The sequence below is a fragment of the Anopheles merus genome, chromosome 3L (genome assembly GCF_017562075.2).
Source record: "Anopheles merus strain MAF chromosome 3L, AmerM5.1, whole genome shotgun sequence".
NCBI lineage: Eukaryota > Metazoa > Arthropoda > Insecta > Diptera > Culicidae > Anopheles > Anopheles merus.
In genome coordinates, this window is record NC_054085.1 from 28,760,044 (window position 1) to 28,786,743 (window position 26,700).

General features: G+C 45.6%; 2 protein-coding genes and 1 long non-coding RNA gene across 13 annotated transcripts in view; 2 read left to right on the plus strand and 1 right to left on the minus strand.

The window, feature by feature from the left end:
- The first annotated feature begins 63 nt into the window (after window positions 1-63).
- LOC121600660 lies at window positions 64-13,974 on the plus strand. Of its 2 annotated transcripts, XR_006005857.1 has the most exons (4): window positions 64-207; window positions 267-345; window positions 8,171-8,341; window positions 13,537-13,974. It is a non-coding gene; the product is annotated as an uncharacterized LOC121600660 (long non-coding RNA). The 2 variants fall into 2 exon arrangements; XR_006005858.1 differs by lacking the exons at window positions 64-207; window positions 267-345 and adding an exon at window positions 6,038-6,117.
- Window positions 1,344-26,700, minus strand: part of LOC121600654 (transcription factor SPT20 homolog) — an 84,331-nt gene continuing 58,974 nt past the window's right edge. For 7 of the 10 annotated variants that reach the window (XM_041929469.1, XM_041929465.1, XM_041929466.1 and 4 more), the window contains 5 exons: window positions 6,028-6,082; window positions 5,856-5,914; window positions 5,482-5,767; window positions 4,139-5,403; window positions 1,344-3,256 (listed from right to left, as the gene is read on the minus strand). In XM_041929469.1, coding sequence (XP_041785403.1) covers window positions 2,195-3,256; window positions 4,139-5,403; window positions 5,482-5,767; window positions 5,856-5,914; window positions 6,028-6,082 — 2,727 coding nt within the window. In that variant the 3' untranslated portion in view covers window positions 1,344-2,194. Of the gene's footprint in view, window positions 3,257-4,138; window positions 5,404-5,481; window positions 5,768-5,855; window positions 5,915-6,027; window positions 6,083-24,641; window positions 24,771-26,700 lie in introns of all 10 variants that reach the window. The other 3 variants (XM_041929472.1, XM_041929473.1, XM_041929471.1) reach the window with 2 other exon arrangements.
- LOC121600657 (probable salivary secreted peptide) lies at window positions 17,161-17,741 on the plus strand. The gene has a single exon (XM_041929477.1). It carries the CDS (start codon window positions 17,275-17,277, stop codon window positions 17,635-17,637), a length of 363 nt encoding a protein of 120 aa, XP_041785411.1. The 5' UTR covers window positions 17,161-17,274; the 3' UTR covers window positions 17,638-17,741.

Consider the following 26,700-nt stretch of genomic DNA (forward strand, 5'->3'; position numbering starts at 1 on the left):
AACGTCAACGTTGACAGTTGGCGCTCGTGCGCTTGACAGCAGGCAAGTTTCGTTCAGTTTGTGCCAAGGACAGTGGGACAGCTCCATGGGAAGGTCCAAGTAGGCATGTTTTTTTTTGTTGTTGCGAATTTGACTACTTTTTCATCCCTTGCACAAGCGAGTTCAGTTTGCGAAAACAATTTGAATTAAAGATATTATCAATTTTTGGTGAGTGTGCCATTAGTAGAGCATTCTTGTCGTATTAATTCCATTTTTTTGGGTCTTAGATAATGCCGTTTTCTACTCCGAATGCTTGCTATGGAAGAGATTATGAAGATTTGTTGAACGTTTTGGAACACGAATGAGGTAAGCAAAAACATTCAATCATTTTACAAATTAGTTCGAATAGTGGGTTACATTCGTTATAGGGAATCTACATGTATAATTACACTGATTTGTTCGTTGTTTTTGTACATATATTACTACACCTTTCTGATGGTACGATGAACTACCAAAAGAGTCTTCCAGTTCCGGCTTGCCTCGATTACTTTTTTCTATGTTAATATTTCAGCCATCAATTGGTCATTCAAATACCACTAGCATAAGATCCAGAGGAAATACCATAAGGAGCAAAGAGTACAGTCGCGGGTATCATTTTTAATAAATAAGATACTTCTTCTTTAGGTCGCTCTGAATTGAGTAGGTCGTATTAGTATAGCTATGTACACCAGGACACACGATCCAGTTTCCAAGTTCTCTAACTTCTGTCGGTGTCTGTCGTTGGTTTTTAACAGCACATCTCGTTTGTCTGAGCGGATGCTTCATGGCTCCTGTCCGTCGAAGATCACCAGGACTTGTATTCTCTAAATACCTTTCCGTCATATTTCTGTAGAAGACTAGATGCAAGCTAAGCGTGCACTATGCAATCTAAGCGGTCGCGTGGAGGAAGAGGATGTCGCTGTTAGTTGATAGACCTGATCTCAAGCAAGGCATATCACCACCATGTCCATTGATTTTCAATTAAACTTTTGTTGTGTTACTCACATCAGTTCCATTTTTAAAAGTTCTGAAAAGACGAGTGTTACATAGTCCTCCTGAAATGGTCCACAAATCTTGCTGTCGGTCATTCCACAGCCTCAGGAAACAGTTAATTTCAAGCGTTGTATTATATATTAGCAAAGTTTTGATAACCCAATCCGTACAGTCCTTTTAGACACTTCACATTGTTTGGGAGGGAGTGGTACGAAGCTGTCCCTAAGCTAAGGTTATATTATTAAGATTAAATGGAATGCCATTCCATCTAGCTTAGTAGCTCTGAGTTCGGATAGCACATCTAGGATAAAACAGGATCCTCATCGGGTCTATTCGGAACAGTGTGCTTTATTCTTTATTTTTACATGATTTTCATCGATTGATTTCTAGGTGTTTTTTTTCTAGCCATTGCTTCCATCAGTTTGGCATCGTTGGACGTGGAAGGTTTTCAGGCGATAGATGGAGAGATAGATGCTTGAGAGGGGGGGAAAACATAGTACAATATAGAACGAGGTGTGTCTGTGATTCTAAAACTACTCGCTAGGGATGAGTATAAGAAGGTATAATTTTTTTTACTGCGGCTGTAATCTTGTTCTGATAATCATAACTTCGTTCTTACAACGTTTTTGCTGCCTATATGCTAGAGGAAACCATAAAATAACTATAACTTACAAAAAAAAACTAAAGAAACTGGTGAAAGTATGCAGGTGCAAGGATAGATAGAGTTTTCTCCAAGGATAGAAAAATGAATAAAAAAAAGATCAAAAATACTCCGCTACTCTCTCTGTACACAATTACACATTCTTCACTCGATCGCACTATCGATACTTGGGGAATTAAATTAAAATAGCGCTGAAGAAAAAAAAACATTACATTAAATTAGCTAATCAAATGGAAACAGAAGGAAAGTAATAGCTCCGAGAGAGAAATAATGAGTGCTTCTGCAGTTTTTTTCTCGAATAAAAAACTCATATACACATCCAGGCTCACCTGCAAACAGGGTGCGCATGATGTGCATGGAGAGCATATGTATCACGTGGCTTAAATCAGATAGAAGGGGGCGAAAGGAAGGGCATGAGTATTTTGCTTTCGGCATCAGCTGCTGGATCAAATATTTACAAGCGCAAACCACCGAACGAACAGGCATCGGCACTGCGCATCAGCATGCGCGCTGGCTGATGTACTACATGAAACGAGGAACGAGCAGTATGTAGCGCTTTCGGCGCGAACCCGTTGATCCCACGTTCTTTAACGATCGCCTAGTACGGGTACGATGGCGCGGCACGTCCAGATAGAACGGATCGCTCAGTACGTCACTCTCCTTGTACTCGTCGTACCCCTTGACCGTGCCCGGCTTCGGACGCACTGTTGTGCCGGGCTGCGATGGCGTGCTGGCGGCCGTGCTCGAGATGGAACCACCATTGCTCGTGATCGAGTAGTTGATCGTACGGCCGTGATTGTCCCGGATGGAGGTACTGGTGGTGACGATCACCTTCGGATGGCCAGGCGTTACCGGCGAAACACCGACCCGGGCCGACGGCTGGACGCGCGGTGGCGAACTGCTGCTGCTCTTGTGGTGCTCGTTGTTGATGATAAACCTACTAGTGTTGCTGGTGGTGACGGTACCACCACCTCCTCCGCTCGGGAGTTTCTTAGAGCTACGTTCGTTACTACTAATGCTACTACCACTATTACTGCTGCTGCTGCTGCTACTACCCTTATTACTAGTCACTCTATTACTGCTAGAACTATTTGCGCTAGGATTAGTATTAGTTCGCTCGCTATCACTTCTCGACACGGCCGTGCCGTGCTCCTTCTGATAGCGATCCTCACCCGTCTTGCCGGGCGATGCATTCTTGGCGATAACAAATTCACTATTGGTGTTTGACTTAACGCTATCTAGGGTAGGATTGCCCTGCTCCGACTCATCCGCCTCGGAACTGTAATCCTCGTCATACTCGTACTCTACCACCGGGTCCTGCTGTTGCTCCTGCTCAGCTTGCGATTGGTGTCCACTGTCCGCCTTACGCTCTCCGGTGACGATCGGCGTTTGCTCCTTGCTGGCCGTCGGCGTCCCCTTGCCGTGATGCTGGTGGAACGGTGGATCCGAACGTTTCAGCTCCTTGTGCTGGGGGATCTGCGTCAGATCCTCTACGTCCGGGTCGAACTGTAGCGAGATGTCCTTCTGATTGCGCAGCTGCTGCTCGAAGGGTAGATGCAGCGGTACCTGAAAACGAACCGGATACTGTCCGGGATCAGAAACGGGACGTAAAGGTTGACGGATGTGGTGCGAGATGGATGGCGAAAAGTGTTGAGGAAATATGATCAAGATTCGGTGAATCGTTGTATCTGAATCTTTGGAGCAGGCAAATAATTGGAGCAGATAACCAAAGGACTCATGAGTGATGAATGATCCTAATTGATTCACCTATCATGAATAAGTTATTATTTTAGCTATTCTTGAAGATTTCTTGACACCCTATGAATCTCTGGGAAGTCATTCAGGGGTTTTAATGGCTTCTCATCATTTTAGGACACTTTCTTGACTCCTTCTTATGGCTCTTACTTTCCTGAACTTTACGCGATGGGAAGAGGACTTTACAGCACCCTTTTGGATTGGCACGTTGAACATTCCTATTAGATACGCAATGATGCCTTCCAAAAAAGATGTCGTAAACTCCACTTCCCGTCATACAAAATTAAGTTATCTTAGAAAAAGTCGAGTTTATCGAAATTATAAGATTTTTCAAAGTTCTATAATCAGTTATTTTAACATTTATCTGATTCAATTGGGATACATTCTGGAATGTCTATCATATCATCTAAAATAATATAATAAGTCATTAAAACAATCCTCTAATATTCTTGAAAGTGTGCCAAATACATCGGATAAGTTGAAAATCCATGAGGTCAAGTTGTCCAAAATATCAAAGATTCGCAAGATTCAGATTCAAGATTCGATTCGTGATTCGACTGACACTTTATAGAAGATTCAAATGAATGTTATCACTGTTGCAATGTTTATAAAGTCTTTGGACATTGTGGCTATCTTTCATATTCAAATGAATGAATCTTCTGTAAAAAGTCGTGTGAACTACAACTCCGGAGCGGTATGTGGAAGACTCACCTGAGGCGGTGGTTGTCTTCGGTATCCTTCGAAGCGTTCCTCCTGCTGCTGCTGCTGGTGATGATGTTGATGGTGCTGCTGCTGCTGCTGTTGCTGCTGCTGGCGTAGTATATCCTGCCGCTGCTGGGGTGACATTTGAGGAGCCACCGACTGTGGTAGCTTGAAACCCTGAGCCCTCAAGCGGAACGGTGTCAGCGGGGAGGCAGGCGAAGGCAGCGCTAGCGGTGACGATGAGGCAAGCAGCGGTATTCTCTTTGGTGCTTGTGTTTGTTGCTGCTGCTGCTGCTGCTGTTGCTGATTCGATCCAAATCCGCTCGCACCAGCCCCGGTCGCGAACGGTAAACGCTGCGTGGCGGGTGGTGCTGCGGACGACGGTACATTCTGTTGCTTCTGCTGCTGTCGGTTAATCTTCTGCGTGTGCAGTAGTAACAGTGCCTGATGGTTCTTGATCTCGGCCTCGTGCTGCTGGACCTGCTTCTGCTGCTGCTGCAGCGCTTTCTGCTGCTGCTTGACGGCCGCCTCCTGTTGGCGTTTCTGCAGCTCCTCGTGCTGCTTGGTGATGGCTTGCTGTTGGAGTAGCTGCTCCTGCTGCTGGCGCCGCTGATGTTCCAGCTGTTGCTTCTGTTTGTGTGTCAGCGGAGGTTGCGACGGTTGGGCTTTGGGCTTCGTGCCACTGCCGGCGGGCGGCGTAGCTCCACCATTATCACCATTGCTAGAAGGTGGACCGCCGCTGACTCCTCCACCATTGCTCGTGGTGTGGGTGGTGACCGTAACGTGCGAGTTTGTAACGGCCAGCGTGCCCCCGTTCTGGAAGTGCTGCTGCTGGAAGGATACGGCCGGCTTGACGCCACCGGCTTTGGTTGGCGGTTCCGTTTTTGGTTGATTGCCCTGCTGCTGTTGCTGCAGCGTGAACTGCTGCGGCGAGAAGCTGCCGCCTTCCTCCAGGGCGGGCACGACGACCGAATCCTGATCGGCGGACTTGCTGTCGTCCGGGTACTCCTCGTCCTCATACTCGTAGTCCTCCTCGTCCGACGGGGGTTTGCCGGAGGTGCTCGAGAACGCATGCGTCGGTGTCGCGATCGTGGAGGATGAGATGGGCTGTGTGAAGCCCTTGCTGTTGCCGTTGTTGAAAACGAACCGTCTGGATGGGGTGGTCGTCGCTGGCGGCTTGGGAGTAGTGGTAGTCGTCGTGGTAGTAGTTGTAGTCGTCGTGCTGGTGGTAGATGAGGAATCGCTTCCTTCGCTCTCTTCCTCCGAGCTGCCATCTGTAAGAGGGGAATAAGCAGGAGACATTAACATCATTCTTTTCGAGTTACCAAAAAAAAGAACCTAAGGATTCTTACCATCTGGTGAAGGTATGATGGTGTTACCGTACAGCTCCAGATTGAGATAGTAAAACTTCTCCGACTTGGAGCAATCGACCTCGTCGACGCGCTCGCAAACGCGCGTCTCCTGGTCGAACACCGTCCCGTTCAGGCACAGGAACTTGATGTCCATCGGCTCGTCCCCCTGCCCGATGGTGCACACGTGAAACATCTGGCAGGACGCTTCCAGATCGGCATAGTATCCTCCGATCACTTTGCCGGCACAGGTAAAATTAGTCTCCGGAAGATTATCAAAGTCAAGGTACTGCGTTGTGGGTGGAAAACCAAACTAGATTAGAAAAGCAGGCCACAGAAAGACTAGTAGCACCCCAAACTAGTGCAAAACAACATACCCCCGGTTCACCCATACAGTTCACGCCGAAGAAAAGCAGCAAAAACGCAATGAACGTCCCTGTGGAGAGCAAAATGTGGAGAGGATGCATTAGGCGTCTCGTGTAATGTCCTCCAACTCAGTAGGCAACGTAAGGTCCTACACCATCAAGTAGCCTATGAATGAGTGCTTACCTTGCGAAAAGGACTGCAGTATCTTTAGAACCTTCATTCTGGATCGTCGCCGCATCTGTAACGAAAGGGAAAAAACGGGAAAAACACGGGGTAAGAATCAAGACAAAACAGAATTTGGAGTAGAAATTAGCATTCCAAGATAATGAACATGAAGTGTGTCTTATGGGGAATTCGATCGTTGTTTATGGTTAAGAAATCAATCCAAAGTCGCTGGTAGTGTGTGGGGCAGGTGCCCTTTCAGTAGCCGTTTAGCATTGGTTCTAGGGAACAAAACGCAGAAAACGGAAGAGAAAATTCCATTCATTCGGGCACTATGCTCTGCCCACACACACGCACAACCTTCCGAATCGAATCTCGTTAGTAGGCTCCCCATTAAAAGTATTGCACCTGCTAACCGACCAAACGGAAGGTTAAATCTCTTCGCAAGTGACCGCGCGCCTGTTGTTTAATTGAAACCCCTCCCCTGCCAACATTCGGATCGATACACAATTGGATGCGGTTGGTGGAGTTTTGTTTCGCCTGGTGGTTTTTTTGCTTCTTCCTTCAAAGTTTCCACAATTCTATCAGAATCCCACAAGAGAGGTGACCAACCAGGTGATGGGAGTTCGTCTTTGCTCGCTCAATGCATCATATTATCGTGTGTGGTGTGTGTGTGTGTGTGGTAACCTGGGAAACGAGGCCAAATTTGCGTGTTTCCCACTGTACAGCTCACAAGTTGGCTTCCTGTTCTGCGGTGTTGTTACGATTTGTAGCTGGCTGAGGCTTCATTCAACCGTTGTCGTAGTGTGGGACCAACCCTTTGCCTGAGAGCTCAGGCTGCTGGGGCGAGAGGAATAAAATAAGTTGTCACTAGCAGTGAACAACTCACCGTGAAGGTGTTGAAGACAGTGGTAGGGCGGGGTCTAATGCGACGGAAACGGCACCGGGTTTCGATCTGCATTCATAATCGATTGGATTCTGCGGTTTCTGTTAGCGGCCCCGGTCCTATGATCCGCTTAAAAGATGGTCCAGCAGCAGATGCCCGGAGGGTTTTTTATACGCTTCTGTTTCGTTCCCTGTATGTTGCGTATTGTCGATTTGAAATGTCTTTTTCTTGCCATGTGTCTCTTTCATTCCACTGTTTCTTTTGCGGCAATTCACTTGTTTCGTCTTTTTTTGTGAATAGTAAGTTCTCTCTTTGAGTACTTCTGCCTCGTACACACACAAAAAGGTACAGGTGACGCTAACCTACCGTAACATCCTGCTGCACCTGACCCCGCCAGACGGGAGCGCCACGCAGCATATGAAGGGCAGCAAGAAGCTCAGTGAAGAGCGGGACAAGCTGCTTCCAACACTGTGTGACTGGGAAAGTGCGACTTTGGCTGAAGGAAAACCGCGAAAAATGCCATCCCAGAGTGTAATCGATACCATCGGTCGGGGAGAAGTGGAAGAGTAACAGAGCAGGCAACGAACCCCCTCCTCAGTTCGTGTGCAGTCCTTTTTGGTGTGCCGTTTCTTCTGTTTCCTTTTTGGAAGTTCCTTCGGTGTCGGGTTTCCTGCGCACCGAGTGCACAGATTACACACGGCTCGGACAGAAGTTATGAATGAAACCTCGTCGCCCCTTGTTCGCTTCACCACCTTTCGTTGGATAATCCTCTCTCCAGGTGTGGTGGAACAAGTGCACCAGATGATCATGGTGCAAGCCGGGTCGGGCCAGTACGACACGATCTTTAAATCTTGTAGAAATGTAGAACGAGGGGCGGCATTCTTTCGCAGGCTTTTTCTCTCTCTTTCTTCTATTGTTTCCGCAGAAGCTATATCTTTATTTGTACCATTCCATGTACAAATATGCAAAGCACTCGCTCGGAGCTTATTGTATTCCTCCCGCAGTGTCGTATGATAAACGGGCTTGCTGCCGGGCGGAGCCTTTCTTTTCGAAATGACGGTGCGTTTTGGGGTGTAGGCACGTGCCACAAGAAGGCGCCTTTTGCAGACGCCTCTCAGCGATCTTTCGATGCGCTTTCGCGCAAAATTTATTAACCTTGGTGCAGGCAACAATAAAAAGATGCTTTGCTTGGTCGCGTGGTCTTATACTTCTCCTAGCTTCGATTAGCAGTAGAGCATACGTTGTTTGAAGGTCTCTTTTTTGGTTTGTTCGTTTTAGGAAACGAAGACGCGTTTGTTGAAAACGCTACACCTGTTGACCCTTGGAGGACGCTATAATTTGTAAACAATTGAATTGAAAGACGTTGCCGTTGGAAGGTTCCATGGCGTGTATGGTGCATGACTTCTTCAGCAGGACTAGAATGGCACGGAGGAAAAGTGCACCGATAGGGTATGTATCTTGTTTTGTCTTACATTTTTTCATGGTTAGCAAACATAGCATATAACTTTTATGATTATGTCTTATATTGGGGAAATACACTATTTGGTATAATTGTATACACATTGTAGCGCTAATAGAAAGTGTAAATACGTTCAGCATTGGCTCTTTATATCATATTTTTTTGAATAATATTTTAAGTGAAGAAAACTGAATATAATTATAAATTTTAATATTCAACATGATAAATTGTCGCAGCAGCTTCTAATACACGCTCTAAATTTATATTTACTTCGTACGACTGATCCAATTTATTTGCCTTATTATTAATTCATTCCTCCTGTATCCTGCCGATGGGGAAGCATGATTGAAGAAAACTGATCGACAAGGTCGATAACACCCTAGCACAGAAAAAAGGACCCTCATAAGGATAATTCCCGCAACGGTCTTCGAATAAACCCTGCTCATGTCCTCTATTCCCCCTTTTCCGAACCAACCCTTCTGCACCTGAAAGTCCAAGTCCAACAGTTTGATAGGAGAACCCGCACGCCCCTTTGATGTAAAAAAAAAAAAAAAACTGTTGTACACTTTCTCCGGGCACTTGTCGCTCGTAACGACAGGTATTTGTGGTTCTTGTGTCCAGCTCCATTTAGAATGCCTCAATTTGGGGGAGAGACCAGTACATAGCACACCAGTAGACTCGGTGTCGCGCATTCGGAGGGGGACTGCACAATGGAAATGGATCGCCGACGATCGTTACACATGCTCACACACACACACGCTGCTTTTCCAACTGTTACATGCCTTCCCTTGGGTTTAAAATTCAACTTCTCGCTCCGTTGCATCTGGCCTCCAGCGGACCGTTGCACAAAGTCAGCTTGTGGTGGGGGAAAAACTTACAGCCCTTAGCTAACGCTAGCACAGCACGTCGCTCGACACTACAAAAGCGGCCGGTCGGGGCATGTAACGGATTGCAATAGACAAAATGTAAGATCATTCCTTTCGACCTCGATCGGTTCGCGTTCCTGGGCCGGTCGAGTAGAAAATGGAACAATCATTTACGATTTTTAGAAACCTTTCCCATCAGTGAATTAAATTTCCTCGGTGAAAGGGTACAAATCAACAAACAAACAAATTATTACTAAAAAATACTAAAACCAACCATCCGAAAGTAATTAGCTGTAGTAAGGCTTCGTGGTGATGCTAAGAGTGGGTTTATCAAATTTTGTTGTGAACGTTACAAATTCTCATATAGTTCCAAAGATGTGTTAAAAAGGTGCAAAACTCTAAACATTTGATAATGTTTGTGCGAATTAGATAAAAGTGATAGTTGATCATTTTGTTGAAATATTGTTCCAAAAATTTAATTCTAATTTGCTTGCATGCATATTTGTAAAGTTATTAAACACAGCATTTATTATTTTGATTTGGTAGTGGTTTGCCTTGTGATCAATCGTGAACTACATCATGTTTAAAATTTTAGAAAAAAAATCTATATAGCTTGCCATTTTATTGAAATTTATGTGAATATTTAAAAGCGATACTATAGACAAGTTTGAAATGATCTTTAAACAATGATAGCTGGTGTATTGCCAGCGGTATTGTTGTTATACGGTTTTCAAATTAATGTACATCGTCTCTGAACAACTCGGCAGTCCAACGAAATCGTTTTCTAAAATCTCGTACCAAAAAAAAAAGCAAGCGTCGCACATTAGAAAACAGCATAGCTTACAGCATAGCAGCATATCAGCGAACATTTGACTTAAATACTTCATGTGAGGGCACACCACTACTTGTAAAAAAAATAATGTTAAAAAATAAAATAATAATGTAATAAATAAAATACTGGAATAAATTCAAACATTTTACTCTCTGAGGGCTGAGGACATTCTAAAAAAATGGTCAAAATTAAGCACTTAAAGTAGAAGGATTTTGTTTGAAAACTCCTTTTTTTAAATTATACTCCAATATGCCAACGAACAATTACTAAATTTTACATGATTCCAACAAAACAAGTATAATGTTTTCAAGCTCTAACTGTATAACATACGATTTTGAATAAATTAACAATTTTAAAATACTTAACAGGTTGAGAAGAAAATGATACTTAAAAACATAGCAATCACATTTTAAGAAAGGCATTCAAAAGCACCGGAAACGTTATTTTGTAAAAAAAAAAAACTGTGGCTCGTTTGAGTTCTTAAACCCCTAAGTTACACGAGCCAATGTTAAACCATTCCAACCCCAAAACTAACGACATTGGCCTTCGCGGTTCGCTGCATCGTTCAAGGGGACTGATAGTGCCGTGTTCGGTGTGGGAAAAACGCTTTTCAATTGTTTGCAAACTGCCAAATTGTCAGGCAGAAGAATATCCACTGGCGAGTTGGCTCTTTCCATTGCGGCTCCAAATCGTTGGCGTATTTTATTTCGATCCCATGCGACAACACGCCGGCGAGGATAATGTACCGTCGGTACGAATCGAAGCATAACGAGATTCACTGTCATGGTTCGTCAGTGGGGTGGGGTTGGGATTGAATTAAAGAAAAGGTGTGTGTGTGTGGTTCTTTTTTGTGGGTGGATGACTGGACCACATAGCCTCCACCCAGGCAGAGACAAAAAAAAATTCGGTTCCGGTTCTGTGCCGCTCGCTCATTGCAAAAGAAGGAAACACGTTGAGTGTTTGCTGTGTGGAAGTCGGTCGGACCTAGCAAGCAGTCACGCGTGGCGGGAAAATAAATTCAAATCTAACACACACAGCAATGGTACGATGCAACATTTGTAAGGCTCCGCAAGAACATATGATATGAATGGAGGAGAAAACGGAGGAACAAAACGAAGGAGCTGACGTAAATAAAAAATGAGGATAGTTTTCCAACCGACATGGAAGGGAACGCGCATCATCAACACTTGTCTTGATGAGGGTTTGAAAGAAAGAGTGTGAAATGAGAGAAAATGCAGTAAAAACAATCGATCTCCCTAGAGTATAGATGTACTGTTTTTGCTAACACTTGAATATTGTGCTATTTTTTTAACTAACTGAAAAAAACCTACTTTAAATATTGTTTAAATTTACAAATTTCTTTTCTACACTTTTTGTCTGATTTAAAAATAATATTTTAAATCTACATAAAATTTTAAAACACCAGATAGTACGTAAAATTTTGAACAAAGCACATACACATTGATGAAAACCAACTGTGGCAAGAAATAGCGTAAAAATACACCTCCAATTTCAATACTATTCCCATAATTTCCTCAAATTGTAAACGGTTCACATGCGTCTAGCCAGCGTGTAAGCTTTTCCCAACATGCCATCCCATGCCATAAGTTTGACCCCGCAACAGCAGCGGCACCAGCAGGTCATCGGTGGCACCGCGGTAGCAGCAGGTGAAAGGACCGAGCAATGCTCGGCACCGGGCAAAGGACACTTGCCGCGGGAGCGAATCCTTTAATTGATGGCGCTGATCTAGGCACGGCTAGAGCGAAGGACACGAAAAGCACAACACCACATACGATCATCATTATCGCAGCACTGTCATTGTCCTTGCTTACTTTTTGTTCCTCTCTCTACGATAGCGGCATTACATCCCTCCCTGATTGGTGCACGCATGTCCTTACATTATGTAGTTCATCGCTATCTTGTCCCACATCGCGCGCGTTAGGGTTGCTGCGGACCAGCTGCTGGGTTTTTTGGCTGAACGTTTCGATGTGGCACTCCTGTGGCGGAACAGGTCGCCCCGATCACCCACACGCCTTTTGCGGAAGGAAGTTGTATAAAACGCGTGCGTACACTGGATTCGTCTTCCTTTTTATTCCCGAGAAGTATGTATGTGTACACTTCCACCACGGTGCAGCCAGTTGGTAGCGTTGTGAAGAAAGAGGGTCGAAAGTGCAACGTACGCACACACTCATTAAGCGTCCTGGTCGCAGGACATTCGCTTTCCGAGCGAGTCATATGTTGTGCCTGGTCATAGTATAGAAACGAGCAAGAAGAGGGAGATCGACGAGAAGCGAAAGGACTCCCCGTCATTATCCTTCCTCCAGCTTCGCTTCAAGACTGCATAAATTACAAACGTTTATGATCAACGGTATTTAACGTCAGTATCTTTCGTCCCACCGCAGTAGACATTCCATTTCGATGGCACTAGACTCGTACCATTCCCACTTACTGCCTTCCCTTCCTTTCGCTGTTGGTTCACTGACAGACAGTGTTAAGGGTTGTTCTGTTGTCGCTTTTCCCGTTCGGGGCTCATCGCGTGCCGGTGCATTTCACCTGTTGCATTTGCCCGACAGCCGGTCCGGCGCAAAGATGGAGGGAGGGTCGATTTAATACGCTTTCGCGGGGTATTATTTATTTGCTTTTTTGTACGGGAGAAAATAGATTGCTTAGAATTTATAGTTTAGTAGGCTTTAGTTATTGTTCCTACGGAGCATTGAAACCTATTTTATGATGTTATTTGTTCATTTTTTTTATTTTATAGTGATTTCTTGATGATTTTATCTTGGCATGATTTTATGTCATTTAAAATATTATTTATCTCATTTATACTCAATTTTAGTTTTCTTCGATCCATTTATTTTATGCTTTTTGTGGACAAATTCAGGCAACAGTTTAGGAAAACTTAAATGCCCAATAAGCTTTCAAAAACGTGTATCGCCTGCCGACCATAACATTTGTAAGGTTCTCCTGATCATGAGAGCTTTGAGCAGATGCAAGCTGCGGTGAGCTTTGGATTTGAAGCTTTTAAACTGAAAGCTACAAGTTTGAACAACGAAAGCTAAGCTTTTATCTTTAATTTATCGTTTAAAGTTAATTTTAAACTAAAATTAAAATCAATCCGAATCTGGAATTATGTATCTCAAATACGTAAAATATTAAAATGGATAATTTGCATAAGAGAATAAAGCAATACCTAGCAATAACTTAAATGTTCGTGTTGGTTGTGAGGTTTTCGAGAGTAAACTGATTAACATTGCTTTCAAGCTTGGTCTCGATTAAAAATAATATTTAATTTGGTTAAAAAACCAATAGCTAGAACATGCTTATTATAATTGAATTATTTCTTTGACACTCTGTTATATTTGCTTTGCAATCAGAAAGCTGATAAAAGTCAATAGAAAATTTATTATTTTAATCATTGCCTCTACCAATAATTAAATTACTCCACATGATCATGATCGTCATCATCCCCTTTTTCTCTACACAGCAAAACACAGATAACAGGTGCTGGAGGGCAACACGAGCAAAACGATCGCCCAAAAGCTCATCAACTTAATGAGTTAATTCATTGGCGGGTTGATCGTTAGCCTACAATCAACGGTTTAGCGGTTTGCTACCGTTTCAGCACATGCCCTGGCAGAAGATTAGCGGCCCATTACACGAACAGGCCCGCACAAACACAAACACCATGTACCGTGTGGAGCTTTCTCGCGTTGTAACAACGTTCGCGATGGGAATGTTAATGGATAAGCAGGTTAAGGTGGGGAGGAGTCGTGCAAGTATAAACATCTTAGATGAGGCATCTGATGCGTGATGATAAAAGAAAGTGAGAGTGTTTAAAAGCTGTTTGGTATTATTACTGTTAAAGAGGCACGCTAACAACTTCGATGATCTTAAATAAAGAATCGAATATTTTTTTAAATCAGTGGCATTCTCCGCTTGATCTTGTTTGACTTGTGAGGTTGCATAACAAGCCAGTGTCTAGGGTTACTGTAACGATTAGCGTAATGAGCGAAATTTACGAGTCGCTCTTAGTTGATCCATTTTAAAGCTGCCAGAGCCCGATCGGCACGAATCCAACATGTCCCACATTGGAAGTTATCGTTCTCACTGGACAACTTTCGACCGTACGGATCCTTTTTAGGTAACGAGATCAACTATCCGCCCGATGAACAATTAATCCAACGATCCTTGGATATTGTTTTACTGCAGAAGGACACGAGGGAAACAGGTCTTGAGCTGGGGAGCACGTTGTTGAAATTTATGATTTTTGTTTTACCCAACTGTCAGGATCAATTGCATTTTTTTCTAAAGGATTTTTGTTGCTCCCTTTATGGGACCGCTTTTGATACGCGTCTTCGTCTGATAAATCAAGCTCCAGTTATGGTGCTTGCCAAGTGCATCCAAAGACCTCCAACAATCTCGTACACGACGTTCCAAGAATAAATGTCGAACACATACTTCGGCACATTCAACGAATGCCTGCGGACATACATAACTGCACAGAATCGCTTGAAGTTGTTCGCTTCCACCCTGGTGAACGCGGACAGATCACTGGCCCGCACTGGATCAGTATCAAAATAATTGCTATTGGAACGAAGAGGGAGTAGTCCATTAGAAGCAGTCGAAGCAAGAATTTCCCAATGGCCTGCTGCTCTCGAAGCCGAACCCACCCTCCGCGCTCCGGTAATCCGAAACTTCAGTGCTTCATGTTGGACACATCTTCGCACAACCCCCACTGGTCGGAGGCGAGAATTCTTCGCAATGCGACGGTGCCTTGCGGCGGCACCTTAACCCAGTGCGAGAGAGTACACCGCTAACGGTATGTACATACCGCTCGTTTAACACCGAAAACGAGCCGCGGTATTTTGTGTAATGAATGCTAATGATACTTCGCTTTTGCTGTCCGCCGTGTACTCGCACAACTTCAGCACACATTGCCTCCGAGGTGTGCATTTTTGTGTTTAATTTCATGTGTTTTGGTTTTTTTTCTTGCACCCTTTCGTCTAGTTTTCCCAGTTGTCCCGCAGGCTGTCGGTATCGAGCGCGAGAGCTTCTCCTCGATCGGTGGTGGCCACCGGCGACGACAGCAACTTCAAGAAGGGTGCTCAAAGTGTGCTCTCTTCTGCTGCTGCCCCGTGAAGAGAACGATTTGAGGCGCGGGTTGGACACATTGCGGTGGTTGAAAGATTTATGTGGGAAGTTGCAGAGCCGTGTAGAGACCGTAGAGGTGGACTGCCAGAGAGTTATCTAAGTCTCGCCGCTCGGTGGATGACCATTGCGAAAGTGCGCGAACCGCTCACCACCTACGACATAGCGCGCTACGAGCAAGCAGGATATGGTCATAATGAGATATTCATTGGACGCTTCGTTTATGGTTGGTATTTAGCATTCTTAGTCGCGGGTACAGCAGTGGCAGGGGGGGGGGGGGGGAGGATATATTAGTCTTTGGTCACCTTTAACCTTCCGCGCCGTTAGATTCGTTAGCTTCATCAGTCATAATCAAGAAATGGTTGGGCCGGCTGGTTGCGGTCCGTCGTCGTTGCGTCGTAGCACGGCTAAATGTCAGCTGACCCTCGTGAGTGATTCTCTCACACCGTCGGGTCTGCCGGCAATCAGGATCCAATCAGGATTCGCGGCCTGAAGGAATAGATTTTTGGGAGATGTTCCGTGACGAATCGGCCGTGCCTCATTAGACCATTCCGGTGCGAGTTTATATGAGGTTGCATCATTAGCATCGGTTTGTGGATCAGCTTGCGCCGTGGTGTGTTGGTCTTATCAGCGCACAAAAGGTCAGAAGGTGGCTGAGATTCTTTCCCAAACGTCGCGTTACGTAAGCTTTGATACATCTAATGCTCATCAGTGGAGCTGCTCAAATCTTGGCATACCCCATATATCCAATCTTCTTGGCTGGTGGATCTGGTCGCGTGCCTCTCTCTTTCCAGCCTCTCGCAATATGCATGCATGCAGCCGGCATTCGGTACACGGTTTAAGGGCAGCCAAGATTTATGTTACCTATCTCTTCTGGGAAGCATTCAATTAAATTTATTATTATGTCAGTGATGGTTTCACAATCACAGACACGCCGAGTGCAACAATGATGTGCCGGTGTTGACCTTTCCCTACATTTCCTGTGTAGAAACCTTTCGTTTGTGGGGGGTGGGAGGGCTTTGCTATGGATCGGCAAAAAAATCAAACATTAACTAAGCTGTCCGGGAATAGAAGATCTCCGGTGCGAGAGCAAACACGTATATTTTTCATGTTTAATTAATTCCATGTCTTGCGAGTGCTACTTCCAGCGCTATAGAATGCAGTGTGTGACTTTGAGGCTGTGGTATGCCAGATCGCTTACGTAGTGGCCTATTCCTGGTGTCTTGTTAGATCTGTATTTTTAGTTGCTTTGATATAGCTGAGGTACTTTTTACACCAAACGACTCACAGGTATGGTTCGCGACTAGGATATCAAACTTTTGAATATAGTTACCTTGAAAATACAGGGAAGACTTCAATGTTTATGACTCATTTTCGATCGCTTATATAGATTTTCCGTCTGAAAAAAATCCCCTAGTACCTTGAACTGTGTCGGTGATCCACATTATCAGCGAAATGATCATCTCTAAAGATAGGGTACTCGATATCGTTGTCATATCGTAGAACAAGATCCGGCCAGAAGCGGTTGATTCATCATGATCGTTATCTACGTGATACGCAAGTGTGTACGGACACGATCAAATCATCCTGACGCTCGTTTCGGAACTGTCGATAAACAACCAATCGGTGTGTACTACCTAAATATGTACCGGTAAAGAACAACAACTAACGATGTGCATACTCCTCGTGTATGTTAAAACGTGTCAACTGTTCCACAACTCCACGGCCACGGTAAATACATGTCACAGAAAGTGCAATTTTTTGTTCACTTGGCTCCGGAACACAGTGAAGATGAATCGTGCTGTACAAACAGTTGTGTTCAGGTTGAGCAATGGTTTCAGAAAAACAAAGAATTTGTGCAAAGAAGAGCACAGAGTTGAAGCAGGTTTCGCTTTTTCCCGACAAACTAGGGAAGGAGAGATAAGATAAGCGCACGCGAGCGCCACATATAAACAGTACTGGCAATACCGTCCCAATCGTCAGTAGAGTGTGCTTTGCGAACGGTTCGATTCACTTCCGGAGGTATCTTGTGCTTTACGTGTCACTCCCATCCCAGAAGCTCCCGAGCAACGAGATGAAATTCGCCACCGTGTTTGTTGTAGTGCTGGCCGCCGTGCTCGGTGCCTGTATGGTTACCGCCCAGACGCACAACTACTTCTTCGGATCGCGCATCCCGTACGACAGCCTCGTCAACCAGACCACCGTCATACAGTCGAGTTCGTTCTTGCGCGTGAAGTCGGCCTACCTGGACTACCCGCTGAAGGGACAGCGAGGACGCAACATTACCGCCATCTACGTGTACGACCGGCTCGGCAGTGGCCGTGGAGGATACGCCAGCATTACGAGCGGTGGCATCGGAAAGAACTACACCCGTATCAATCTGAAGACGCAGCGTGGAAATGGCATGAACTTCCAGGTGGAAATCTACGGCCGCTAAGATGCTGTCGTCCCGCTTGACGAGCAACGACTTTGTAAACCAAACAGACGAAGAAATAGATAACATCCGCTGACATGCTCTTTCATTGTGCATACTAGCTACAACCCTGCTCTGTGCTGTGTGTTTGTGTAATGGACAGTTTACATAGTGTGCAAATTAGATGGCGTGAGAAAGATTTTCGCTGTAAAACTCCGAATGGTGTGTTCATCTCAAGGTGTGATTCGTTATCAGTGTGGTTCTCCTCGCTTTGATGGAAGGCACTTTTCCGCCGCTGCTTGATAGTTTGTTAGTTAATTAAAACAAAACGGCTTCAGCTTCAGTGGTGATGATTTATATCTGTGCAGATACGGCCTCGACGGTGGCGTTGTTGCTTTTTGCCCGGTGACGCCTTGACCGTGACCGCCGCTCGGGCAGGAAGTTTGATAAACTTTAGCAACATTCACTACTTAAGAAGCGCTCGAACAAATGGAGTGCTTTAAAAGCGATGAATATACATCGCCGGCGAGGGTGATTCGTAGCGTGAAATATGTCTGCCGGAGAGGCAACTCCGCGTCGTATAATGGGAGTCACTGAATGTGTTGTGGATTTAATGCGGCATTACAGGTGCTATTGAAGAGGTCAAAGAGGCTCATGTCATCTGTCGTCGCCGCCTGCCAACGATCCTCCAAACGTTGCAGAGCCCTGCTTCACGGAACCGGCACCAGATGTGATGGGGTTTTGTCCGAAAGCCTACTGTAGCAGCAGCAACAGCAGCACTAGGAAAAGGTCGCTACCGTGTTGTCTGCTGCTTTAATTGCTTTTTATGGAAATCACAAGCGCTACGAACACGGTACGAAACCTTTTCCGACGCGCAACCCGAAAGGATCCTATCAAATGTCAGATCTGCTCTTCTTTACACGTTCTCTGGCTTTGAGAGGTGGCGTTGAGAGTGCAGACGGGCGAATTGAGGCCGTTTGCTAGATCGTGCAAGCTATCATCTGCGACGTGGAGGAGTCCATCTTGTACTTTGATTAGGATCTTTTCACAGTAGTAGTTTTACAGTGAGCAATTGTAATGCTACCCAATGTATTTGTAAGATGAGTATGGGGACCATGTGTATACGCCACAACGATACTAAATTTCAGCTTTTGCCCGAGAATTGTTGTGCACAGTACATGCGAGAGTCGACTAATTAGCGCTAGTTTATTGAGTTGAACAAAATGATACTGTTTTAGGCTCACGAGCAGGTGTTTGCATGTTTACAACTACAACGCAAAACAGACGATTGCATCACTTTCTACACACGCAACAATGTCTGAACTGATTGGACGTTTTGGGGCAATGTCTAAATCCGCCCTACAAAGAAGCAGTGATGATGTGTGGCGGGGGACTAGAGCCTGCCGAACAGATCGGATTAATTATCCACCTGTCCAAGACGTCGTCACTGTTGACGGTTGCTATATGCCTGCTCACCAAACAGCATGCGTGGTGTGTGTATGTGAGTACTTTACCCATAAAATGAAAACCAATCTGGCACGACGGAAGCACGGCAACCACGACTGTTGCGGCTGTTCCATGTTCCGCCAAAGTGTAGTTAGGAAGCCGAAGCGATAATTGAGACATTGTGCGCTGGACGTCTCTCTGTACGCTTTTTTTTTGCTGTACCGTTTGCGGTCGGTACGTTGAAGGCTCTGGTCCGATCTGCGTAGAGCGGCTAGACATTGTAGCGCCCAAGTGGTACAGTCTACGCCGTGGGAGATCATTATTTGACGTGAAGTTTTGATTGCCCGTCCCGAAAACTTGTAAAGCACCAGCACCAGCCGGACCGGACGTTAAAGGTCGTGTGGTTCGTACGAGTAGGCGCTCTCGCATGCGCAGTAAGTTATTCGATGGGGCCTGTTAGATGTGTGGTGTAGGACATTTATTAGAATCTTTATGTTGGAGCTATTGAGCTGACTATACAAAACGTGCTAAGGAGACTCATTTAAAATCTACTACAGTTATTAAAGACCCCTCAGTCAATAGTGTAACGGTATGGTGATCGCTCAATGGGAGGTCTCAATATTAATATTTTATACCCTTTTTACATCCACTTTCTTCAAGCACTCATAAATGTCAGATGGCACCTCCAATAAAGCTGCCCAGGAAAGACAGGGTCATTTGCAAAACTCGAAAACAACCTCCCCCTATGAATTGTTTCACCAAGTCTCCATGATCGTTCTACACTTAGTAACCAGCCCTATTACATTGGGCCTTGCTCACCAGCAGTTTCAGTTTCGTTTTAATGTGCAAAACGGCACTGCTTAGCGGCGGTTCCACACCGAAAACGCCAACGAAACACAGCGTGTGGTGTAGGGTGGGTGGTGCAGTACATTTGGGTGGGTAATTATCATTCGTAACGCTCATTAGACACCGGAGCCACGTCGATTGAAATTGAAAGCCCAGCGGAGTTCGCAGCAATTTTCAATTATGCGCTTAGCACCTCGCTACCGAAGGGCCTCTCAGCGATTGGTGATGGGTGGTGGTGGGTACACAAATCGGCAAATAACATAAATCATCGGTCTCATGACGGAAACACGGGCAGCTGTGTGAGGTTCACGTTTTACCATGCCTATCCGACCATGCGACCAACAAGAAACTCGGTACACATCTGCATAGCGAGAGGGAAGGACCTATGGCGGGACATTTGGGTCCGCCTTGCGTCAAATCAATCAATCATCGTTAGATGGCTGCTACACCTGATTTAGTACAAGCATGTGCCACACATAGTTGTGGATTATTGTCATTAGGGGGTAGACTTGCATCATCGCTTCTTCAGTTTAGCAACAGCGGGCAGCATGTTTGGCTGTTGCTTCTCATGCGAGCCTTGGGATAGAAACGAAAAAAAAAGGATCGCCTCTGATGGAAGCGTACGTTTCACAATACGTTGAAATGTAAAGCCTTAAAGACAACCCTCAATTTGAATTGTTGCAATCGTGTGTGCTAAAGTTAAATCCCCGACCCTATCTTTTGTTGGCGGCGGTGGCTGCCGGATTGATTTATTTGCCCGAATTGGTACGCTGCATCGGTCAGCCCCCATTAGTCAGCCCGTCGAGACCGACCCGACCTCAAACTGCCACAAACGGGGACATCTTCCGAATCGACCAAATCGAGTCAGTCTCGGCAAGCGGAATAAAAAAAGGGACCCATACCTGAACCTGACCCACTACCGCGTTGGGGCGTTTTTGTTACTGCCGCAACAGAAGAAGCCAGGACAGTGCACAACTACAAGACGCACCGCCGCTGAGCAAGAAGGTGTGTGTGTTTTTTCGATCGTCCCTCACGTTGGAATTGGGTTTGTCCAAGGTCAAACCTCACTCGTCAATATACTGAGGCGGAAGAGGCAAACGAGGTGTGCTGAGGATCGCAGCCAAAACTTGTGGCTAAAATCCTGATGATGCAAACTCTCTTCCCTTTGGAACGATCCCCAGCTTCGGATAAGATCACACTTTCACGATCATGCCCCCCCAGGGGAGAGCCGTTGTTGAAACGGCAGATCTCTTTTGTGTGTATGCGTCTTAAATATCTTACCAACTCCTCCCGTTTTACAACCGCAGCTCCAAGACGGCCTCCGCCGCAGCTCGGGCCCCAGCCGTCAAGCGGTCATCATTATGTAAAAGTTGATCGAGAAACAGAAAGCTACTTGTCGGGTTAATCACGCGCGCTCAGCCGTCCACCATTAGTAGATGTGTGAGAGGTAGGGCGATACTAAAGGAGGAACAGAAGCAGGCGACGAACCCCTCCATGACAACCGCAAACCGCAAAATCCGTTTGTAAACTATTTTCTCCTCTCTTCAGCCGTGTACACGCTCTCTCTCTCTCGCTCTTTCTTTCTCTTTCGTTGTGGCTTTTAGTGTAGCGGCGGTAGTAGCTGCTTAGCGGCTGTGTGGTCGGAGTGTACCGTTTGTGTTTCTCAATTGAAATTACCAATCATTGAACTGCTCTGGCGTCGGTGACAACGTTTCGAAGGTGGCGGGTTTTTTTTAAGCAATCGTTTGTTCCTGGTCGTCGCGCGCGCTTTCTGTATCACTAGGAGGAACACGAACCGGTTCAAGTTTCCAATCGAGCCGTGTAAACACAAACGACGGAATGGGAAATCCATCGCGACACACATACACATTCAAACAGTTTGCGATATTGGTGCGTGGGTGGAACAAACGGATTGTTCGGTAATTTGAGTGTTTTGGTTTTTTTTACTTTCCTCCTCCTAAGAAACAGATCACTCACCTGATCGTTAGGTTTCGTTTTATCAACGAAAAATTTGGGCACTATTAAATAAGCGTTACTAATGCGCTGAACGCCTCCATTAGCTCATTAATAGAAAGGCGGGAAGCTAGACGCACTGGACGCACCGCCGCACAACCGAACGTAAACAATCCATTGGGTACAAATTGTACCAACGGAGCTGCTTCGGACAACTTCGTTGCGCAACGCGGCACCTGCACGCGACGAATGGGGCTATGCGAGGCGTTACAATTTGTAAATAAAATTATAACACATTTTTAATGGCAAGTTAACGCGCGTGCGCGCGCTCTCGTTCTTCGGTTTTCCTTTTTCGTACTGTGCCGCATGCAAATTCCAACCGTCTAACGATGAGAGTGCCGTTTCGGTTGCAGCAACAACAGCACCATCAACCAAGTGACAGCGCGCATGTGTGTTGCATGCTCATCGCGACGGGGCAAACCCTTCGACCTCGATCCGTCGGCAGGGATCGCGCAGCCATGTGTCACCGTTTGGGGCACGGTTGTGGCGGCGCAATTAATTTACCCTCACGGGGCACACGAAGTGAGAGATGAGGTGCGTCAGTTTGACCTCCTCGTACGGAGAAGACACACACACACACATATAAAGTCACAGATAGCCGCGATGTAGCGATCGCGAATAAGTTCCGCACCAAATGCATCTTTGATCCCGATCGCAGGACAATTTGCCGATGGCCTTTCCCATTTGTGCCGGTTAGCAAACGTGTCAAACCACTTAAGCTTCCTTTGCCCTAGTCTCGGGGGTTTGGTTGAAGGTCGATCGGAGATAGTGTCACGGATATCAATGGGAAGACATGACAGTGTGCGATCTCTGATGTAAAATTTTTATAGTTTATTGGATCATTAGAAGCACAAGAAAAACGCTGTCACGCGCCATAGAATGGATCCACTATTGAGGAGGCAATGATATATAGAAATTGTGCCATGCATAGGATGGTCATTGCTTCAGAGAATTATTTATAGTTGTTAAGGCTTTTTTAGTCTTTTGTTAGCTCAACATTTCAAAGTATATATTAAATTTAGCGCCAATCATTTAAAATCTAGATTTGGTCCTTCGAACCGGATGCCGATGTTTATAAAGTGTTTCCTATGGTTTAATCATGTGATTGATATGTTTAAATATCAAATCGCAATGAATTCACAACGAAGTTTTTAGATCTAATACAATACTTCAAATAAATTCCAAGAAGCACACAAAAAAGGTTAATCTTTAACATTTGGTCCTTCGAACCGGATTCGGTATTGTGATATGTGGTTAATCGGCTTTTACTATCTAATGATATGTAATTTTTCTTTTTCAAATCCCACATCCATATATTTTCTCATAAAAAAGAAAAAAGTAAAACAAAATAGCAATTAACTTCTTTTTGGTCCTTCGAGCCGGATATGATGATATGTGATATGACACACTGTTATTCTTGAGTACAAATCGCGTCGATCAAATGAGTGTCTAGTTATGTCCATGTACAAAGAAGATCACATTAAACAACGATCAAATAGTTGAAACGACGACAATAAAAGTGCATGATTAATGTACAGCAGATGCCACAAAAGAAATCATATGCGCAATGTAAGTCGTCTTGTTTCCGAACCATCTATAAATTTGCCCTCCCTCCCCGGAACGGACACCGGACGAGATCGATGGTGTGCGGCATGCAAATGCCTGCACTCGATCGTAGCCTTCCGGGCTCTGCTGCCTCGCAGTCTGCTGCTGCACCTTCCAACTAAATGCTAAATGCTAATGCACCTCATTCATCTTCATCCGCGTGGGGCACATAGGTGTACGTGATTGTGTCATATTTTACCGCCGATCCGATCAAACCGTACCACACATGAAGGTGTGTTCAGGTGTTCAGGCCGCCAGAGAAAAAGAGGAAAGAGAGTTGAAGTGCCGTGTGTGTGCCTTGGAATTGAATAGAAAACAACCCTCCAACACACTCTAACGGAAGAAAAAACACAGATCGGGAAGGCGTTTACACACAGCAGGGTGACAATTTCACAATTTGCTCGGCGGCGGCTTTACCCTGTGCTTCAGCATCATCGAATCCGAACGCATAAACGAAAGTACCCTGTGTGTGTGTGTGCTGCTGTTTCAAACGGTGTGAAGCATATTCATCATTTCCGTTGATCGCTGCACTTTTTCCGTTTCCACCTCCCCCTATTGCTGCACCCGATGCGACCGCGCTTCTTCATTGCGGACTGTCACGAAACGGAAGTATGCAAGTCCCCGGTACGGTTTGTTGCTGCACAGCATGTGAGCCCCCTTACCCTCGGGATAGTGCGTGGAAAAACGGGTCGAGGACGTGTGTTTCACGGGGTGCAAGGGTGAAGAATTTATTGCTCTCGGGATATTGCAACTTTCCTTGTGGTGGAAAACCGCCTCACTGCAGCAACTCTGCTGCCGGCCTTCGGGGTGGCTAATTGAGCATACAAACTAGTAGGACTTCGCAGGCGTGTGTGTGTTGCGAGGGGGGAAGAAGGTTTATGAATATGCTTCATTTGTGCCCACACGCGGAAGAGAAAGAGATACTCCGGGCCAGTTTTCAATTCGGCGTGAAAACCAGGCGGACACAATTTATAGCGCGATCGAATTGATTTGCTTTTGGTGTGCAGGGTGCAAGATTTAAATATTCAAACTTCATTCTTGCATGAATATTCCGCTTTCTAAAAAAAACACACACACACGCACTCTCCATCGGAAAGAATTATAGCTGTCACACTTACACGTTTTATGTCTTGATTTTCATATCGTCCCAAATCACGCCGACGGAGATATCTTGCTTCCGTTTCGAGGGTTCAACTAATTGCAGCATAATTCAGGCTCCTCATCAATCCTCATTAGTTATTAGTTACCTGCAATATACAGTAGAGTGGAGAAAGCGTTAATGTTTGTGGAAAAAAACTGCTCATCAATTAGCTTTTGGGGTGCATTTTATTGACATTTAAATTGGTCGCGATCGTCCATCACCAGATGCAAGCGCTCGTTTAATTACAGGTTGCGCTATAGTTTAATAAAATGCAAATCGTTCGAAATCTCTCCCGCTGATGATGATGTTTTATGTGTCATCAAGGTCTGGTTAAGGAACCCGTTCCAGTAACCCTTTGCCGTGGCCTTTCAGGCGCTTAATTGACATCATTTTAAAAACAAGGAGGATGTTAATTTATTATAGTAAAAAGTGAAACAAAACCTTGGGTTTAAAAATCGAAGAATTCGAAAGGATTATTCTCCCCGTCCTGCTTCTGGACGTACAATATTGGCGTCAAGCAGAGTGCGCTCACTCGATCGAGGACTCCCGAAGGGGGAGCACTTCCTTGAGTGGCAATTGCATAATGTGATATTTCACATACGTACGAGAGTTTTCAGTGCGCCGGCGCCACCATCGAGAGCGCCACTGCTCGAGGCTCGAGTAGCATAAATTTGCCACCACTTACCTTGCCCGAATGAAAAGAAAAGGTGACAGAATATTGGGCCCGAGAAGCACGCGGAATGTGGTGGAATGAAAGACCAAACAAAATTCTGCATTTCTGGTTTGGGGCGTGGATAATGGAAAATAAACACAAATGAAACATGAACTGCACTCAATATCCACCAGAGTTGGGGCAGTGTCTGCAAGAGTTCAAAGTTCAGCGCAGTTCGGTTGATAAATGCCTTTTCGGGGGGAGCATTTGCAAGTAACAGGTAACATAAAGTGTGCGCGGCCCGAAAGCACACTCTGGAGATGTGTGGCAAGGCAAGCGGGAAAGGTCGAGGTTATGTTGTGCCCACCTGGGATGACCTTTTTGGCGGCCTGCTGTGAGCGAATTAATTTTTCCATTTTGAGTGTAGATCGATTTCGAGGGGTCCTACTGCACTGGATCTAGTTCAGACTTTGGACATTGGAGGAGGCCACTCTTGAGGTGAAATTCTCAATCACGACTTGTTGGTGGTAGTGGACTTTACTTTGGAGGTGACGTATTAAATTTATGCTCTTAATAATGGAACGTTACGTTCAAATTTATTGAGTGTCAAGTCATTCGGTGCACCTCAAATGGTGTAACGTTTGCGCAGGCTAGTCATGGCACGCGTTGCCGGAACTCAATCAAATGCCTTCCAATCCTCCAGCTTTCTTGACGGTTCACCTCCACCGCTCCAGGATGTGTCAACCGCTGTCGATCGAGTGCGAATCTTCTCGATCGGGCCTGACCTTCCTTGTAGCGCGAATAACAAAAAAAAACCACACGCTAAAACGTTAGCAACACAGAACGCGAGAACAAAGCGAACCTCTGCCCCCCAAGGTCAAGGGGAGGTTTTGCACGTGAAACGTGAAAACTCCTTTCGCATCCGTGGGGAGCGGGGCGGCTCTGCTGCGGCTTGGTCGGTGGCAGCCCAAGGTGAAATTCCTGCGCGCACCGTCCAATTCCTTCAATTGCGCCAGCTGGCCGATATCGATCGGCTCGGGCGCATCGGCCGGCCGTGGTGCCTTGTGATTCAAAACCACAAAAAAGGGTTCTCTCTCCGCGCTGTGGAGGAGGAGTGAGGGAGGGAGGGAAGAAGGCGTACACCACTCACGGGCCCCCGAATACAATGCCCTCCTCCTGCACCCGTGTACTCTCTGCGTATGTGTAACGCAAGGCGCGCAATCGTGCCACGTACAAACACTGTTGGAGGAGGCCGTACTGGGAGGGCGCAAGAGTAAGGCCTGCCAGCCGGCCGCCACAAAGTAAACATTCACCTGCAGCGTGCAAACGCGCGTGTGCCACCTTTAAGGGTCGTTATTTATTTTTCGCCCCAGCGCTGGGGGTA